At 41.1% G+C, this 20,942-nt stretch overlaps 1 protein-coding gene across 1 annotated transcript in view; it reads left to right on the top strand.

Annotated features, from left to right (window-relative positions):
- The first annotated feature begins 1,237 nt into the window (after positions 1-1,237).
- Positions 1,238-20,942, top strand: part of LOC124870081 (solute carrier organic anion transporter family member 5A1-like) — a 50,589-nt gene continuing 30,884 nt past the window's right edge. Inside the window, exon 1 of the mRNA XM_047368549.1 lies at positions 1,238-3,118. Coding sequence (XP_047224505.1) covers positions 2,155-3,118 — 964 coding nt within the window. The 5' untranslated portion in view covers positions 1,238-2,154. The remainder of the gene's footprint in view (positions 3,119-20,942) is intronic.

Consider the following 20,942-nt stretch of genomic DNA (forward strand, 5'->3'; position numbering starts at 1 on the left):
TATGTAAACACTAAGTACTACATGCCACATTCCCTGAACATATGTTCTCTTTTTCTAGAAGTGTTTTTAAAGTTGGGATATTTTGTGTCTATAACCTAAATGTATATCTTTCGAGCTGGGTCTCAGCTAAATGTCATTATGGGGACTTAATAAGAATCTTGAATCTTTTATTTTGAAGTCACATTTTCGTGTTTTCCGTATTTTCTCTGTTTTACTGCAACTTGATACCCTTCAAAAGAAATATTTAAATGGTGGTATTTTCCATCTAAACAATGATTTAATAGGCTTTCATCAGCAAATTGTTTCAGTAAGTATTTTTTTTATTTTAAATAAGCGCTTAAATGGTGTCTGGTCGCTTCAGAGCCGTTTGTGGGGCGCAGGGTTCATTGATTCGGATGCTAGAGGTTAGCTGTGGATTAACTTTCAAAGTAAAATGTTTGATTAATTAATTGCAGTTTTTGAACTTATAAAACATTTCCTCATTTAGTCTGCTTTATATATATATATATATATATATGTATATATATATATATATATATATATATATATATATATATATATATATATATATATATATATATATATATATATATATATATATATATATATATATATATATAAACCCAATGTAACTCCACTGACCCAATAGGTGCTCAAAGTGTTCAAGTCAAACATTTTTCTTTAAACATTTGGTCTTAATCATTTCTAGCAGTATAATTTTTAACCATCTGTTCACTTTTATTGAAATACAACTGGGGACATTTTTGTGAATTTAGTAAATTAATGCAGTCGAATATTAGTATTATTTTAATAATTTATTTTCTATCAAAGCCTTTATTATAACAAGAGGCAATGGGTTATTTGAAAGACACTCAAAGTGAATTTTCTTTCAAATGGACATTATGTGCTGTTCCTTGTACTCATAAGGCAACACAGATAATGACAGAAATGATCATTTAGACAGAAAGATGTAATTTTCACTTTTTAAATGTAATTACTGAAACACACTGAGTGTTCAGTTATATTAAATGAGCAAAAGAAGAAAGGGACAGGAGGACGTTTCATCTATTTATCTTCATATTTCATAGGAATAATGACCTACACTGAAAGCTTGTAGGCTACATAGTTTAGGAACATGGGTGCTAAATGGAAGTAGTATACCTTGAAGTGGAAAGTGTGCAGGTAGGGGGGCACGAACTGACAAACAGGTAAATTGATCCGAAGAGAAGGGAAGAGAAAGGAAGTAGGAGGAAAAGGGAAATATAGAAACCAGTACAGATGAAAAAATAAAAAGAGGAAGGAGAAAGAGAGGAGGAAGAGAAAGAAAGAGGGAAAAACAAAGAAGAATATAAAAATAAGGACGCATCTGGCCACTCCATCCACAGCTTTCTGGACGCGCCCCTGTTTGTGCCTCAACGATGCACTTTTATGCCTTTATTTTGAAGTGCTGGTCTCTCTGTTTCCGGGTGCCTAACCTTTAACTTGACGCTGTTGTTTTGAAATCAGCGGCTGAGAGCAGCAACACTGCGGATCGCTGCAATCCTGCAGCTTCATCTCCCGCAGACGAACCCTCTCCTCCTCCTCTAGCTGTTATTTTTATTTTTATCGTCAGAGGAAGACCTCAGGACGATGAGCCGCGAATGACAGCCTGCTGCCCGCTGGGAGGACAGCTGCTGCGGACTCAGGGTTGCCCTTGACTCGGGGAGTTGGAGAGGACAGCAGGGACCACCGTGTTGCTGAGGACTGATGGAGGTGACATTGTGACGGTTCTGGACCGCCGGGGGACGCTGGCCGGGCCCCGTAGAGGGACTTCATCTCAGCCGGCAGCGGAGCAGCAGGAGAGACCCCGCTGAGGGGACGGAGCATCTGCGGGGAGTCCTGGTGCTGGAGCTCCGCTGGTCGAGCTGAGGAGGCCTGAGTGGTCTCCACCTCAGGATTAAATCGTGTCAGAAGGCAAGTGTGCATGAGCAGATAAGCAAACCCACCCCAGGCTGTGGTGTCTGCACTGCAGATAAGCAGAAGCTGCAAGCATTCTCTTCTTCTGTGGGACTCCTCTTCTTATTGAAGTAATGCACAGATGAATTAAACATCATGGACAGCAGTGACTGAGCTGTGATTGTGGTCTTGGACTGTGTGTTTTAGGCTTTAATAGAAATGATGGCTGAACACGAGGCAGCAGAGTTGTCTGAGTCTCTTAGGAAGGAGGATGGTCTTTCCAGTGAGCCAGAGGAGCCAGACACCAACTTCAAGTCCAAAAGTTTGCCTGTTCTAAACGAAGCAGGTCCCCAGGAGAAAGCATTACTGGACAGCTCAACACGTATGTCCATAACGGCGGAGGAGAGCTCTGAGTTCATCCAGCTGCCCAGCAAGACTGAGTCTTTTCAGGCTGAATCCCCAACCAGAACCAACTACCCGGCAAAGCCCGGGAAGTCGGCTCTGAACAGGCCGAGCTCCTACATGGAGAACACGGAGATCCGGAGGAGTGAAATCTTGGCCAGGAGCAACCCTCCGAGCTTTTTCATGTCCGGATTGGCTCAGATCCGCCTGCCGAGCAGGAAGTGCCTGAGCCTTATCCTGCAGGACTCTCGCTGCTTCCTGTTCTGCATGTGCTACCTGACTTTCATCCAGTCGCTCATGGTGTCCGGCTACCTCAGCAGCGTCATCACCACCATAGAGAAGAGGTACAGCCTGAGGAGCTCAGAATCAGGCCTCCTGGTCAGCTGCTTTGACATTGGGAGCCTCCTGGTGGTGGTCTTCATCAGCTACTTTGGTGGACGGGGTCAAAGGCCTCGTTGGCTGGCGGTTGGCGGGATCTTCATCGCTGTGGGCGCCGCTCTCTTCTCCTTACCTCATTTCATCTCCCCGGCCTACCAGATCCAGGAACTGAACTCATCCTCGGCCAATGAAGGTCTGTGCATGAACAGCAACGCCAGCGGCAGGGATCGAGTCGACATCACTTCCTGTCCCAGGGACCAGGAGGGCAATGAGCATCACCTGTATGTGGCGCTGTTCGTTATCGCACAGATCCTTGTGGGAATGGGATCCACGCCCATCTACACGCTGGGCCCAACATACCTGGATGACAACGTCAAGAAGGAGAACGCCTCGCTGTATCTGGGTAAGAGGTACTTTTAATGGTCCGAAGGCTCCGTTAGTGTTTGGTTTTACTGGGAATTTAAACCCAGCTGAACTGTTTTCCAGTTGCAACTTGGAAAAGCAGTAGGAGTTCTGATAAGTGACAATGCAAATGTCCTCGCAGCTAAGCACTGCATCACATTCACTACTACACATACGGCAGCCATGTTGGATTTTAAAGGTAGGATTGGCCAGAAACCTCCAAGAGTCTGAGCCGGAGTTTCATGCAGCACAAGCATGAAGCACAGGCTGTGATGTTTTCTCGCAGTGGTTTGTCGCATTCAGGTTTAGAAGTGACTGCAAACAATCTGGAAAATGTTCTTGGTGAAAAGACATGATTTTAATTCTTCATGCTTGAAAATACAAAATTAAACCAAATCTTTGGTAACAAAAGTCGTTTCCATTGGCTGCTCTACAGCCACAGCTGGAGGGTGAGACCAAAAGATAATATTGCTTCAAATAAAATCCCTTTATTGTTGTTTTATTGTGTATCTGAGAGCAGCTGAGATTTCCTTGCATCTTCAACAGATTAGCAACAATTAATAAATAGATCAAAACACTATGAATTATGTACACAGATGTAGAGTAAACAATCTTAACAGCAGTTCGGGCCTTTAACAGCTTGATGCCTCGTATTGTTTGTCTGATGACAGCAGCTCAAAACGTTCAGGGAGAAGGTGTGGGGATTATCTGACAATGTTCAGAGTCCAGTTCCTGCACCACATCTAATACAGATCCTGGACAGAGAGCAGGGACACTTCTGTGAACCTCTCAGCTCCTCTCACTATCTTCTCCAGGACCATTTTCTCCACCATCCTGCAGCTGGAGATGGAGCACCTCAACACTCTCAATCCCAGTGCTGTAAAGTATTGTGAGGCTGGCAGAGACCCAGTGAGAAAGAGGAACAAATGTTAATGTTAAGGCTACATGAGGCCTCACTTTAAGTGTTAAGTCCATTTGATGGCCTGATTTAGGTATAGAGGTGTAGACTGCCTGGTCTGAAAGTGGATTAAGCGTAGAATTGAAATTAGACATTTGTGAGGTCCTCACAAAGGTCTGTAAATGCTGGAAAAATGCCAGAAACCATAAAATAAAACTTGGAGAAAGATTTGTTTGATGCAGTTTGAATAAATATATTTCTTTATATTGCAGTGAGAATAGAATAGAAAAGATGTTTTTCAATATTTGATTTCTAAAAATTGCAGGAACAGTTTTAAACATGACAAATACTGATGGAAATAACCCACATTTTATTCTAAGCTGTACACTGACAACATACGGCCTCCTCAGTGTCTTCAGAGGTGAAGATTGCTTGGTTCCATAAGAGAAATGAAATCTCTACCCAGAGCTAATCTGTCATACGGCAGCGGCTCCTCTGTGACCGAGTTTCTGGTAACGTAGAGTTGACGTAATGATTAGGGGGTGGTTGTGTAGCTCACAAGGTGGCGTGTTGGGTTGGTAACTGAGAGGTGCTAAGTTTGAGACCAGCTCACGCTCCTCTTTTTTCTGTTGCTTTCAATGTTAAACAGGTCCAGATTTATTCTTCTAAATAAACATCTAAAAACACATAAACATTGTGTATATAAACCCCCTCTCCGGATGAGGGTTGGGGTTCACTGGGGTCGGGGCGAGGTCGCTCGGGTTCGGGTGGTGCCGGCATTAGTCTGGGCTGGTGCTGGGGCGCCTGCCTGTCTCCACCCCTGCAGGGAAGGGGAACACCTCCAGGGTCCGGTGGCTGGTTGGTGTCTCTGCCCGCTGGGACTCCCCCCTGCTTTTCTCTGGGGGGGTTGTGGTGGGCCGGGCGATGGTTTTCCTGGGGTTCCTGTTGTCTGGGGGGCCTTTAAATGTCTGTGGCTCCTCACACTCGCTATTGCATATTTTTATAGAGAAACCTTGTATACACAAGCGCTCTCACACTCAGACCCACAGGTGTTTAGATTCAGGTGATAACAGATACACAAATGTTCTATATTAAGCCGCATTTACCACTAAATGGAGTTTAAACGAAAATTCAACATGGAAGACTCACCATCACCTCCAACTTTGTCAAATTACTCCATGCGGCTCTGTTCCACCAATCAGTGTCAAGTTTGCATTTCTCCCCAGCCAATCATCCTTCAAGGCTCCGCTTTAAAAGATTTTCACCCATGGAACCCTCCGTTCTGCAGCTGAGCTTTGACCCTCCTCCACCCCATCTCCACCATTTGGCTTCCAAACTCCTTCCAAATCTCCTCAGGCCTCCACTCCACCACCAGGATAGGATCCCAGGGGAGAAGACATCTTTAATTCTAACCCTAAGATGTTCATTCAAGCGCACGTCATTCTCAGCATTCACGTCTTCCACTGGGATCCGAGTGCCAAAGAAATAAACATTCACTAATAAACTTTTCTAATTGCATCCCTGTCTTCTCTTTGTGAGTCTTTCCAGGTTGAAATACATCTTGTATTGATAAGTAAAATAGCTGTTAATATGAATGCTTCTGCAGGTGTAGAAGCAAGCTGGGTGTTATCTTGTATTCTCTTCATCCTTCTTTCTTTCCTCCATTCTTTTCTCCTTCTCTCCCCTTTTCCTTTTTGCCCACCCTCTCTCTCTTTCGTGCTTGTTTTTTTCCCCTTTTCATTTCTGTCTCCGTGTCCGTAACAAATGAAATAATCCAAAAGCAGTTTCTTTTTATAAATATCAAGCAGAACTTGGAAGCGTTAGCTGTAATGCTCCACTTGTGAAAGTAAATCTGTTGGGCTGAGCGGTACTCAGCTGGACAGGACACGGTTAAAAAAAACAACAAAAAAAACATAAACATTTTTACTTTTAGACCAAACAACCCAGTTTTAGCATAGACGTCTACGGACCATATCGACATTTTCTGGCGCATCTTTAACCGAAGAAAATGCTCAGTGGGAAGGTTTTGTTTTCGTGTCCTCAGACTCTGCTGGCCCGCTTTCATGATACTGTTGGGAATTAAAATGATGGTACCAGTTAGGATAGACCCACATTTGCATCTTATTGTTCTTTTCTTGCATCACTCTCTCTGAGCTTTACTATCTCTGGTGTAATATCTAGTTGTTGCACTATATGTTCACACCTTGACTGTGTAGGTTTTACACAGTCAAGGTGTGAGCATATGAGACTCGTCCAAACAGTATACAGGTCCTTCTCAAAATATAAGCATATTGTGATCAAGTTCATTATTTTCCATAATGTCATGATGAAAATTTAACATTCACACATTTTAGATTCATTGCACACTAACTGAAATATTTCAGGTCTTTTATTGTCTTAATACGGATGATTTTGGCATACAGCTCATGAAAACCCAAAATTCCTATCTCACAAAATTAGCATATTTCATCCGACCAATAAAAGAAAAGTGTTTTTAATACAAAAAACGTCAACCTTCAAATAATCATGTACAGTTATGCACTCAAAACTTGGACGGGAATCCGTTGGCAGAAATGACTGCTTCAATGCGGCGTGGCATGGAGGCAATCAGCCTGTGGCACTGCTGAGGTCTTATGGAGGCCCAGGATGCTTCGATAGCGGCCTTTAGCTCATCCAGAGTGTTGGGTCTTGAGTCTCTCAACGTTCTCTTCACAATATCCCACAGATTCTCTATGGGGTTCAGGTCAGGAGAGTTGGCAGGCCAATTGAGCACAGTGATACCATGGTCAGTAAACCATTTACCAGTGGTTTTGGCACTGTGAGCAGGTGCCAGGTCGTGCTGAAAAATGAAATCTTCATCTCCATAAAGCTTTTCAGCAGATGGAAGCATGAAGTGCTCCAAAATCTCCTGATAGCTAGCTGCATTGACCCTGCCCTTGATAAAACACAGTGGACCAACACCAGCAGCTGACACGGCACCCCAGACCATCACTGACTGTGGGTACTTGACACTGGACTTCTGGCATTTTGGCATTTCCTTCTCCCCAGTCTTCCTCCAGACTCTGGCACCTTGATTTCTGAATGACATGCAGAATTTGCTTTCATCCGAAAAAAGTACTTTGGACCACTGAGCAACAGTCCAGTGCTGCTTCTCTGTAGCCCAGGTCTGGGGAATGCGGCACCTGTAGCCCATTTCCTGCACACACCTGTGCACGGTGGCTCTGGATGTTTCTACTCCAGACTCAGTCCACTGCTTCCGCAGGTCCCCCAAGGTCTGGAATCGGCCCTTCTCCAAAATCTTCCTCAGGGTCCGGTCACCTCTTCTCGTTGTGCAGCGTTTTCTGCCACACTTTTTCCTTCCCACAGACTTCCCACTGAGGTGCCTTGATACAGCACTCTGGGAACAGCCTATTCGTACAGAAATTTCTTTCTGTGTCTTACCCTCTTGCTTGAGGGTGTCAATAGTGGCCTTCTGGACAGCAGTCAGGTCGGCAGTCTTACCCATGATTGGGGTTTTGAGTGATGAACCAGGATGGGAGTTTTAAAGGCCCCATGAATCTTTTGCAGGTGTTTAGAGTTAACTCGTTGATTCAGATGATTAGGTTCATAGCTCGTTTAGAGACCCTTTTAATGATATGCTAATTTTGTGAGATAGGAATTTTGGGTTTTCATGAGCTGTATGCCAAAATCATCCGTATTAAGACAATAAAAGACCTGAAATATTTCAGTTAGTGTGCAATGAATCTAAAATATATGAATGTTAACTTTTCATCATGACATTATGGAAAATAATTAACTTTATCACAATATGCTAATATTTTGAGAAGGACCTGTATTATTGGTGCACAGAACATAAATATAAAACACATTCCTCACAATATTGCAGAATAATGAGGTGCACACTGATGTTAAACCTAAAGTTGTATTGTTTAGGGTCCAGAAGGTTTTGCAAGCAGATCAGCTACTGTAAGAGCTGCCACCTCCCAGATCCTTTCACATCCTACCCCAGAAACTCTCGCCCCAGTAGCCTCAAACAAGCTCTACAGTAATTAAAGCAGCAAATGGGAGCAGGGTTTATGAAAGAGGGTGAGGGAGGTGGAGTGAACAGGGAGGGCTTCTGTGCTTCTCCTGGAGACATGAGCTGAAATCTGAAAGTCCTTCAGAGTGTTGGACCCAGCAGGAACTCCATGTTCTTTTGGAAATGACCAGAATAGTAACAAGGTTTGATCCTTGGAGAAGCTGGATGTGTGGAGTCACCAGGATGGATATTTATCATGACTGGTCACGTTCAGAGTCTGAAGTTCAGATTTATTTAATCCTAACCTGAAAGAAGTAGATATGATTCGTAGACCTGTGCAAAACCTCTGAGGGACTGAAGCTGTTTACTGTCAGAGATCATCAAACTTCCTGTGTTCTGGAGCATTTATTTATTATTATTTATTTATTCAGAATGAGGAAAAATAAAAGCCTGTCTATAAGTCTGAGGTTATGTTCAGTTATCAATTCAGATAAATGAAAACAAATTAAATCACATTTTCAGCTCTCCATGCAGTTATACCTTTTAAATGATGCTCAATGCACAGTTTGCTTTGCTTCAGGAAGAAATGAGCTCTTAATGCTCTACCACAGTTAGATTAGGAAAGATAATTATGGCTATCTTCAATATTTTTTTAACAAACTCTCCTGTTAAATGCACGATTGAAAACAGAAGCAGTCCTGATTTTGTTCATATTGGCCTGTCAGGGTTCCTGCACAGTCTGCAAAGGTCGGAAAACTGGTACCGAGCCTTTACTGGGTCAGGAAGAGAAGGCAGGAAAAGATACAGTCTGGTAATGGAAAATATTTGTATTTTCAGACCTTTTGCTCTGTTCTTGTGTCTAAATATTGAGAAAAGTGCTCCAGCCAGTGCTGTACTATTGTTTTTATGGTAAAACATGCAAAAAACCCTTGTTTTCTTACCCTTTAAAACCTTCAAAAAAGCGCAGGATTCATGATATTTATCTGTTTGACTCAGGATCTTTTGCACCAGGTGTATTAATGATACTTTAGTGTTTTTATCTGCTGTGGATTGTTTACAAGTTCAGTGTAATGTGTAACTGAAAATGAATCCAGGGGAGTGCAAACTGCAGCTTTTAATCTGTGCTGATAATCAGACAAGGAAACAACCTGTTGGGTGTTTTATCGTCAGCCTGCAGGCTGCTAGTCTGACCTTTGGTGGCTGCTGTTGTTAACTGTCCTGCGTGAAACTGTATATTTTTTTGATTATTAAACATGCATCTGAATTTAGGGGCCCTGAAGAACAAAGAAGAGGATGAACAAGAAGAGCTGATTGTCTCAATATGGCAGCAGAGGCTGTCTGCAGAGCAGAGATCTCAGGAAAAGGGCTTAGTAGGGAGGTGTTGGGGTGTAATCCTGTTGTATTTCAAGCAAAATGTGTCACAGAACAGGCATTTCATTAAAACCACAGGAAGCTGCGTCAGCCTCTGGGAAAACGTCTAAATACTGAATATCCTCTCTAAATGTCAGGGAATAAAAGCTGCTGCATGTTCATCCCATGAATAAAAACTGGAAGGGTCTAAATACTGAAGCACCAACATCTTTACGGAAGTTTTTACAGCTACTCTGACAGGTTAGTTTTAGAACATCATAACCATATTAAGGAAATTTGTAATTCTCTCCAAAATCACATTTAGACTAAAAGTGCTGCAGATATGCAGAGATCATTTTGTGGGTTGAAGTGTTAAACTATGCCAGTAAATCTCTCTAAATTATTTCATATAGTCCATAAAGAATATTTCCCCAATTAAAAAAACACTGAAACTCAGCAGAGAAATCGTAAAGAAGCAAGAATTTGCCATTGTTATGTGAAAGTAAATTTATTACACTTGAAGCTTGTGCAGGAGGAGAAGAGAGTTGCTCTAACCGCCATGTTGGCCGGCACCCAGAATGTTTTTGTCTGCCTGAGTCCACTCGGCCAGAAAACGTTGGTATTCAGCTGCTTATGTGACAAGTGAAAGCGAGGTTTTGTCTCTAGTCAACAATCTGCGGCTGCTGGATGTCGAACTGAGCCAAGCTGAGCCGAGCCGGGTGTCCCTGAGAGCAGCAGCAGACAGTGTGGCTCCAGAAACGCGCCCGTTAGGTTAAAACCAGCTGACAGCTTCTCCTGTTACTGGAACATAGCTCAGTTTGTTGAAAATCAGCTTTTAGTCTTTGATTTCACATCCTCCTTCTGCTCTGTTGCTTTTAACGTTGAGATCAGTGTTTTGTGCGACAGATCCCCTTTGTAAGGGTTTATTTGTGAATGCATTTTCATCATCTTGAATCTGGGTCAGTTGAGAACCTGCTTCCATTCTCCAGATTAGTGGCAGATTTATTGGTTGGCAGATTAATTGGGCCGATTATTTGCTATTTTAAAATAATCTGCACTTTCAGAGAAAGAGCACAAAACATTTCAGCTAATTGACACTGCAGAAACAGTCTGAGTTAGATTCTCCTTCGGCTACATCAGGAGACAAAGAATAACACCTGTAATACATTTTCCAGTTTATTAATTCCCATTTCATAGAAGTATTTTTGTAGGTTTTACTTCACTTATGGGACGAATAGTCAGATCCGAGTTTAATGCAGGAGTTCAGGCTGCCATCATTTGGATGGACTCTGTCTTCTTCTCTGTTTGCCAGAGAAATTCCCAAATGCAAAACCAGCCCTGTTCACGCTAACATTTTGGATATTTTGCAAAACAAACTTATTACGTCACGTTTGCCACTGTTCTCCTCATGCAGGTGACATTTTTGGTGAGAAATCAGGAGGTTATAAGAAATGCTTTTTGTGATGCATTTGTGTGTGTTGGATATCTGGAGGTTATCTAAACAATGGCATTTAGGCTTTTTGCATCACGTTCTGTGCTTGAAAAATTCAAAAACAAAGGAGTCATTTTGATTTCTTTCTCCCTCTCTTTGTCCTTTGACTTCCATTAAACTTCAGACGCCAGCAGAAGATGTTAATGACTGAGAAACCCATAAACATTGTCAAAGAAAATATGTGCAACAGTATTTGTTCTTTCTGCTTTTGCCACAACCAGGTTGTTCTTTTTTAAAAATATGACATCAAAGATGTTTACAAGGCTGCATGGTGGTGGAGTTAGTAGCACTGTTGCTTTGCAGCAAGAAGGTCCTGGGTTCGAATCCCAGCCTTGGGTCTTTCTCCATGGAGTTTGCATGTTCCCCGCGTGCATGCGTGGGTTCTCTCTGGGTACTCCGTCTTCCTCCCTCAGACCAGAGACCTGCCCATTAGGTTAAATGGTCTCTCTGTGTATGAATATGTGCGTGTATAGCTGTGTGTGTTTGTGTTTCCCTGCAGGTATTTTGGAAGTGATTTTTGCATTTGATTGGGAAGTTCTTTCTGTGGCCTCAATGTGCCGTTTATTTCAACGTCATCACCTAGTGGTGAGGCCTGGGTATGTCAAAGTGTTCGTTAGGAAAAATCAATTTAAACAAATCTGGAGTATTAAACTCAGGACTTCAATATGCATCATATTGCAGCTAATTAAATCTGAAGTTTTAACTATACTGACTTTTTTCAGATATTTCATTTTCTTCACAATTTGTTTAATTTTGTTGACTAAACAGATATTTAAGTGAATTATACCAAACTCATTTAAACACGATACTTAAAATTCTGATTCATGTAAATATACCCATGCTGTGTATATAAACAGCCTTAAATCAGATTTCTCTAATCAGCAGGAAATTCCTGTAAAACCTTCAGTTTTTTGAAATGAAGAACTTGGTTTCGCTGCATTTGTGTTTAAACTCTTCTGGTTCATAATGCATTTTGTCAATTTTCTGCATGTGTTTAAAAAGGTGGAAACGTCTTTGCAGGTTTCAGGGAGTCGTTTAATAGTCGAGGCATTGCATGAGTAGAAACTTGCAGCGTGTCTGATATCGACCGTGCACAAAGAGCTGACTGTACATTCATAGGCCTCTTACGCTACTTAGCCGACTTGGGTTATTATATTAGCTGCAGAGCTCGAGATAAATCAAGACAGATTATGGATTGATTTAATCTAAAGCCATAATGTAGAACACTAAACGTATAGATCGCATCTGTTTGATTTACTCCCCAGCCCTACCTATTTTTATCTTTTAAATTTGGAACCAGTAAAACATTTCCTGGCACAGACTGGTGTTTAAACATTTTTCGACTCTGAATCAGAATCGTTCTGGTGTTAATGGGGAGAAAATGCCAACTGGGATAGAAGTTTTGATGTAAATCTTAAATCACATGGTTGAGCCCACTGGGAACATGACCAGTAGCAACACAATGAGGCATTTTATTTTCAGATCTGAGCTTCATGTTGGCTGATTTAAACAAATAATCCAGCTGCTTATACACTTGCCTCAGCTTTTAGAGGCACTAATGGTGCTGCTTGTAAAGGATAATTTAAAGGATGAAATTAGGAAAGTGATTGTACTCTCAGTGGTCAGCGTCCAGTTCAAGGTTCAAACTTTTTACGAACTGCTAACAGAGATTCTTCCACCTGAAGGTGATGCTCATCTCTACCAGTACAACCAGTATGATTACTGTAAAACCAGAAGTTTCTTCTAAACCTTGCTCAGTCTATGAAAGGCTTGGGCTCGGTACCAATATTAAGGCATACCAATATTTTGAAAAGCGGTTTCTGCCAGAACTTCTGATACGCTGTTACTACAAGTCAAGTCAAGTAACCTTTATTATCCCCAAGGGTCATTTTGTTGTGCAGACAGCAGTGAAAACATAAAAAAACAGCTACACACACAAAAACAAAATTAGTCCTCACTATGTGGACCTGGAATTGAGCAGGCTAATAGCAGCGAAGATAAAGGATTTTTTTAGTCTGTCCTACAATATGGCATCTTGTGTCTCCGTCCTGACAGTGAAAGGGAGACTTCTGCCCACAGAAGATGGCAAGGATCAGCCAAAATGATCCTAGCTTTCTTTAACCTAGAATTTTCAAGTTCACTCAAATCATCAGGAGATATACCAGCAATTTTACTGTTAAGCTTGATAATACTTTACAGACAATCCTTATTTTTGATGGAAAGTGACCCGTACCAACAAATAAAAGCAAAGATGAGAACAGATTCAATAAAACAAGAATAAAACATCTTCATAAAAACAAAGCTGACATTAAAAGTACGAAGCTTACAATAAAAGTGCATACGCTGGTGTGCTTTCTTTACCACACGATCCACCTGCGACTCCAAACTCAGGGTTTCATCAATGAATGAATCCCAGGTATTTATACCGTGGCACCAGCTCCACTGTGTGGTCGTTGATCACCACTGGTGAGATCAGTGTGGGGATTTTCCCAAACTCTATGCACATTACTTTAGTTATATTGTCATGAATATTTAAAAAGGATTCTCACACCAGTTTAAAAAGGCATTGACAACCAAGCCATGTTCAGAGATTTCTCTGCTAAGAAGTGACACAATGACAGAATCATCAGCAAATTTCATGATTTGGTGTCCTTTCTGATGGCTCTGGCAGTCATTAGTGTCTAAAACAAATAAAAGATTTGAGAGGACACAGCCCTGGGGAGACCAGTAGAAGAAAACGGGCTGTCCAATCAAAGCTTGGTCTGGGACCTGAAAATGACCTAAATTCTTACTCTTCCTGCAATATGTGGTAAAAACAAGTCAACACATCTCATTCAACATTGAAAGAAAGCTTTGACACCTGTCCTTAGAGATATTTTCTTTACCAGTGCCACAGTTTGAGAACCATGACTTTTAGAGGTCTTTAAATTAATCTGCAAACACCGTAGGCGACAGTTTAATTAGCAACTAAATGTAAAACATTAACTTTATTCTATTTTCTCTCAAGATTTTGCACTTAAGCATCTTCTGCAGAGTAATGAGGTAATTTAACTGAAACGAGAAGAGGCAAAGTCACGGATCTTTCTCTCAGAGGAAGCAATCTGGTTGATTTTATCCCTTTTTTGTATTAGCCTAAATATGAGACCATGCCTGAAGGCTCAGCAGATTTCCATCAGAATAATTCAGGACAATATTTCTTTGTGACCCCAATAAGAGACGCTCTGTTTGGCCACCATGGAAGGCAGAAAGCTGCACCACACACTTCAAAAATGAATATACAGACTCAGAGATGGAGAGTTCCTCACTGGCTTTAACCGAGCAGTACCAGGTGCCCTTGGTACCAACATGCTGCAGCTCAGTAGACCATAAGTGCAAGTTATCACAGTACTGCCATCAATAATAACAAGGGATGGGCATCATTTAATGTAGCTGTTTAATTAGATGTAGGTTTAAAGTAGATTAAAGCAGCTTTTGTGTCTTGACTGGACTTTGGTGAAGCTGTGTCACAAGAGTCAGAACATTCTTCTTCGGTTAGGTCCAATAACTTATGGTTTGTTTATTCAATTCAATTCAGTTTTATTTATATAGCGCCAATTAACAACACATGTTGTCTCAAGGCTCTTCACAACAGTCAGGTTCATACATTCCAATTAATCCTAACCATTGAACAGTTCAGTCAGATTCAGTTATTTATTCAAATTGGATAAAAAGTTTTTCTATCTAAGGAAATCCAGCAGATTGCATCCAGTCAGTGACTTGCAGCATTCCCTCCTCCTGGATGAGCATGTAGAGACAGTGGACAGTCACTGGTGTTGACTTTGCAGCAATCCCTCATACTGAGCATGCATGTAGCGACAGTGGAGAGGAACAACTCCCTTTTAACAGGAAGAAACCTCCAGCAGAACCAGAACCAGGCTCAGTGTGAGTGGCCATCTGCCACGACCGACTGGGGGTTTGAGAGAACAGAACAGAGACACAAAAAGAACAAAGAAGCACTGATCCAGGAGTACTTTCTATGGGAAGGAAAAGTAAATGTTAGTGGATGTAGCTCCTTTAGTCATTTCACCTAGAAAGAAAGAACAGATAATCTCTGAGCCAGTTTTCAAGGTTAGAGTCTGAAAGAGAGCACGTATAATTAGTCACAGTAAAAGCTCAGTCAATCGCCATGTCTAGGAGAGAGAAAGGGTTAAACACTGAAAGACAGGACTATGTGGATCATCTGTAGAGGGTGAGCATTAAGTTGTTGCCAGCAGAAGCTCGGACGATTCCCCTCTCCAGAAAGGTGTCACAGGTAGACACAGAGTCAGGTCAGGTGTAGCTTCTAGGAAGAGAAAAGAGAGAACAAAGTTAAAAGCTGAAATAACAGCAAATAATGCAGAATTGGAGAGTAGTGTGAGAATGTAGCAAAGAGGGTGAAAGTGGTCATTATGTCCTCCAGCAGCCTAAACTTATAGCAGCATAACTACACAGATGGTTTCAGTCCAGATTATTTAGTTAAACGGCGCCTATCTACAACAATGTCGTCTCAAGGAACCCCACAAAGGGTCCCACTGATGGTCATTGTTATCAGAATCAGCTTTATTGCCAAGTTCGTACATACAAACAAGGAATTTGACTCCGGTACACTTTGCTCTCGGGTTTTGTTTTTGCATTACAGAATATACATATTTACAATGTACAATATACACATATATAATAAAAAAGGTGCATTTGTAACATCTGTATGCTGTTGTTCTGTACTCTATTGAATGTTCATCAGAGAAACAGCCTGGGGGAAGCGGCTGGTTTTAGTGAACAGTGCTCTGTAGCGCCACCTGAAGGTAAAGCTCTATACAGTTTATGTGCAGGGTGTGTGGGGTCTGCAGAGATTTTAGCAGCTCTTTTCCTGACCCTAGACCTGTATAAGTCCTGGATGGAGGGAAGGTCAGTCCTGATTATTCTCTCTGCATTCCTGATTATTCGTTGCAGTCTGGACCTGTCCTGTTTTGTGGATGAGCCAAACCACACTGAGATGGATGAAGACAGGACAGACTGAATGATGGCAGTGTAGAAGATGACCAGCAGCTCCTGTGGAAGGTTGAACTTCTTGAGTTGCCTCAGGAAGTACAGTCTCTGCTGGGCCTTCTTTCGAACAGTGTCTATGTGTGAAGACCATCTCAGGTCCTCAGAGATGGTGGTTCCTAAGAACCTGAAGTGGTCCACGGCCGATACAGTGTTGTTGAGAATGGTGAGGGGGGTGTATGGGGGTGGTGTTCTCCGAAAGTCCCCCACCATTTCCACAGTCTTGAGTGGGTTGAGTGGGTTATACTAAAAACCACAAGGATTGGGATACCTCTCTCTGTCAGACTGATTATAACCATTGGATAAGAGAAGGGGTCATACAGGAGAAAAGATATATTCTGATAAAATTACCCATCATGGGATAATATAGCTACAAATACATGATGTCTGCAAATCCCAAAACATACAGTATGTTTGGCTTTGTTACTTGTTTTACCCAGAATCCTTCTGTTTTGTTTAAAAAAATATATTTTTGTGAGGTTCTGATTATGCTTAATGATGGATTCATGCAAACTTTCATCATCAGAGCTTTATCTTTTATTTGTAAAGTTTTGTATGAAAAAAGTTATTTTATTTAAGACAATAAATGGATCAGGAAAAGACCAACGGGTATAATAAAAAATTACAAAGAAAATATATAAAACAAAAGTCAAACTGAGTAAAATTAATCAGTTCCTCATGCAGGAGGAATGTTGTGTTTTGGATGTAATTTGGTACACATGGACATCAGTACTCTAATGGTTCATTTTGCAAAAGCTGGTTCATCAAGAACAGACGGCCGACAGGATAAACGAGTTATCTGGCGGTTTCCTGACTGTCCGACAGTCAGATGAAAGAGTTGGTGAAGGACACCAGACACCAAGGACACCTTCTAGACCTAGGGGCTGCAGCTTTTACAATCCAAAGATCCATTTCTGCCCTCGGTTCAGCTAAGTCCAGCTAAATAAAAATCATTCACAGCCAAATCTTACATGACCTTTTTGAAAAAAAGACAACCTATACTTTTTCATTAAAATCTGCAATAGGAAATTTGGTTGTAATTTTTAAAGAACCACCATTTGTTTTTTCTATTTTTAGGTTTTAAAATGAAGATAAACATAAAACCTTTGCAAAAAAGAGGATGGATACATTTGCTGCTATGGGATGTTAATATTTGTGGAAAATTATGTAAAAAGCACAAAGTTTCCAACCTAATGACAAAAATATGGATCTAAAAAAATATCACCGGTTCTTTGGGTCATCCTGTTGTCGAAATGTAGTTCAATTATTCCTGGAAACAACTGAAAAACTGCTAAAACCTGCATGTTATTATATCTAGTTTCAGAAGCATTTGTTGACTCTTTATCATTTTTAGCCAAATTTATTAAGAGCCATTGTGGACGGTCGAAAGAGCCCCTCTTGGCTCTGAATCTGCAGGTTGCAGACCCCAGTTCTACATGTTTTAGACTGCATTGCCAGCACTTGATGGACTTTAGAGGTTTATATTTTGGGTTTGCATGAAGCTGACTGGTCACATGGTGGAACTGCATGCAGGGGCTACTCCTTACAATAGTAGGTAGGAAGACATAACATGTATGGGTGTCCTCAGGTGCCCATTTTCTCCAACACTGTGTCATTTGTACTACCAAAATGTTGGGCAGTTACACGATACAACCACCAGGGTTCCAGGTGACCCACAATGTGACCCTTATATAACTCAGTCAAGCAGCGGTAATGATGGGCTATGCTTTTAAGAAGTATCCTCTGTTCCCTGACCTTTACTTACTACTTTGACTCACAGTCCAAGGGACCAGCAACTACCTGTGGCACATCTCTCCATTCATGAAAATCACATTATTTACATACTTATCACTGTGTATAAGATTACATTCAAATTAGACTGGTCAAATGTACAAAGGTTATGACCTTGAGCTAAAAGAATCAAATATTGTTCTGAAGTTCTGACCACAGTCCATATCTTTTGAATCTCACCTAGACTTTGCTTCACAATCCTCTCATGTTGAGGTTAGCACTGTTGCTTGTGCACCTTTTTACCACATACTTTTTCCTTCCACTAAACTTTCCATTAGTATGTTTGAATACAGCGCTATGTGAACAGCTAGATTGTTTTACAATTGCTCTTTTTTGGCTTCCCTCCCTAGTGGAGGCTGTCATTGGCTGTCTGCTGGACAACTGCTAAGCAGACCGAGCAATCATATGTGGCGTGATAACCTCATAAAATCCCATTTTGGGCTCTCTGCAGCCTGATATTCTGTTACATTTCAGCCCCTGCTCGCTCAGGTGGGCCTTATTTCCAGGTTCTCTAAGCATAAACAGCAAGTGTTGTTATGGTTTTCAACCAACATGGACACATTGACGGCTGTTATGAAACAAATTATGTTTTCTCTCTGCTTTATTATGTTTAAAGAATGCTAATCCAACACTTAAACCAACAGCTCTTTCATCATCAGAACATCGGACCCAATAACCAGCAGTTCATTGGGTACTTCTGTACATGGGAGGTCAAAGGTCAAGCCCAATCAATAAAACAACTACTAAACTTTAAAACTGAGAGTTCCTGTTGGCTTTAATCAAGGCTGTTGTTGTTTACTTCCATAAGAGTGGAGCCCAAAATGCCCCAATAAAGGAGTTCTTTTGCACGGCTGAATAAGTAAAGGAAATCCTTTCAATTGGTTTTATAAACCATGAAGTTCCTGCTGTCTGACAGCACTTACATGCCTACAGGCTAGAATGAAATGTTTTCCTCTAGAAGAACAGCTGTCTGTGTTTTAGTTCCCAGCCATGAAGGGTTATGATGTTTTCAGCTCCATCAGGACACAGTGTTGAGGATGAGTTGAACTTCATTGCCCGTCGGTTTAAGTAGACAACAAAAAGAGTCAGACCAAAGCAGGGTTTGTTGTTTCTGACCTTCTGAGGTGACCCATAGCTTCAAGTAATCATTCATGTTGTTGGCAGCATGTCTTTAATGTTTAAACTATTATTGAAGCGCAGTTTGTCAGCATGGCTGAGTCACCTTCAGGTATTTATTTCTTAAAACATGCAGCTTTCCTCCAGGTGCTGCAGTAATGCTAATATTAACTGTTTGACTGGTGCTTACAGTTACTGAGGCAGAAATCATCCATCACGTGGAAAAAATACTCGAGGGCCATTTAGGGTCCTTGGAATGATGTGGAACGCCCCTGACCACAGTTCAAGAGTCATGCAATGTTGGCTCACCTGAATACGTGGTTGAAGCAGATGCACACTTTTTAAAATTTTTAGGGCAAGATCTCTGCTGACAACTTTATATGTTTTGAAAAGGAAAGTTTTTAGACACAATTTCGATAGATTTAATAGAAATAAATAGGCCCAGAAACATTGAGAGACTTTGTTTTAATTAGGTATATGAGCAAAACCCCTTTCTATGCATTAATGCACTTATAATTTTGTTGTAGGTGAAAAAAAAAACAAATAACAATAAATGTACCTTTGCATTTTTAATAGCAAAATCAGATTTATTTGGCACTCAAATAATTTTAATCTGACAATTTTAGCCGACACGGCAAAAATTTTGGACACCTCTGACTCAAATGGAAGAACTTCAAGCTCCGAAAAAAAGGCAGACTTAATTGAATAATTTTTGATTTTTTAAGTAAATACATAGTTTATTTCAGACATGTTTTACTTCTTAGTTTGTGCGTTCCTTGTATTAGTACATACTTCTAAACCTCTTGTAATTTAGGCACTGTCTAAACTGTTCTAACAGGTATTAAGTAATTTTCTGCTGGCATCGTTGGCACCACACATCCCATAATGATCTGTGTGTACACAGGAGCTCCTTCTGCCCCCGCTTCAAACCCAGTCGTCGTCTCGGCTCGGTGGCTCGATCTGAACAAACATGAATATTTTAGTAAACCGATATCTTCCTCGGTTAGTGCGCTTCTTGTCCACAAGCAGAAACAGGTTGGCTGGGTTTCGCTGTATTTTAACATTACCTGAGTGTTATTTGCAAACAGTAATCAAACAATCACTCCAGCTACAGCTTATTATTAAACAGATTTAGATTTTCTGTTTAATGTCTGCCAGTTTGTGTCAGTAGATACAGATTGAAATGAAATGTTAGATGTTTAGCTCGGACTCTTCCAGGTGCCTTTGATTAAATCGTAACTGTGTTGTTAAAACACAAGTCCTTAAAATCAAAAAACTGGCACCAAACCAGTTCTGTAAATACGTATTTTGTTTTTCTGAGCGGTTTGATACATGCAAAGGTGAGTGGTGACCTCCTGAAGCCATCACTGACACAGAACATGCCCCTGTCGGTTTGAGACTAATGCAACTCTGCTAACTTTACTGAGTGAACCACTGGTTTTAAAGGTCATCTGTGGTTAACTGACAGCACGATAAGACAGTTCTGTACCGATTGCTCTTACTTAAACTTTCTCCTATTCAAGCAGACTGTTCAGCTACCAGAGCAAAGCAGACCAGGTCAGCGTTGATAGGCTAATCCACCTACCAATAATGCAACAAGTGTGTCTACAGAGTTGTGAAAAGTATTTGCCTCCTTACAGGTTTCCTCAGTTTGTTTTGTTTTTTGTCACACTTAAATGTTTCAGATCATCTGAAAACAAATATCACACAGAGTGAGTCACAAAATGATTATTTCATTTATTAAGAGAAAAACCAACCTGGTCTTATGTGAAAAAGTAACTGCCTCCTAAACTGGCCTGCTATTTATTCATAAGATGCATATTGAAGAGTATAAAGCTGAGAAATTGACATTTTTGCTCTGTAATTTAGGAAATTGTCCTTTTAAAATGTTGGGCATAGTTTCTTTTGTACTGAGCTGACAGGGAAATTGTTCAGCCCAAACAGCAGGAACGTTTAGCCTCAGGAACGTGGTCCGAGTCATCAGGAAGCCTTTTCACACGAGTCTTCATGGAGTCTGATGTTGGAGCTGCAAACTGGTTGGGAAGCTGGAAGCAGGTTGTGCTGCGTCGGCACGCTGCCACGAAAAAGCAGTCAGCATT

The sequence above is a fragment of the Girardinichthys multiradiatus genome, chromosome 6 (assembly GCF_021462225.1).
Source record: "Girardinichthys multiradiatus isolate DD_20200921_A chromosome 6, DD_fGirMul_XY1, whole genome shotgun sequence".
In the NCBI taxonomy this organism is placed as follows: domain Eukaryota; kingdom Metazoa; phylum Chordata; class Actinopteri; order Cyprinodontiformes; family Goodeidae; genus Girardinichthys; species Girardinichthys multiradiatus.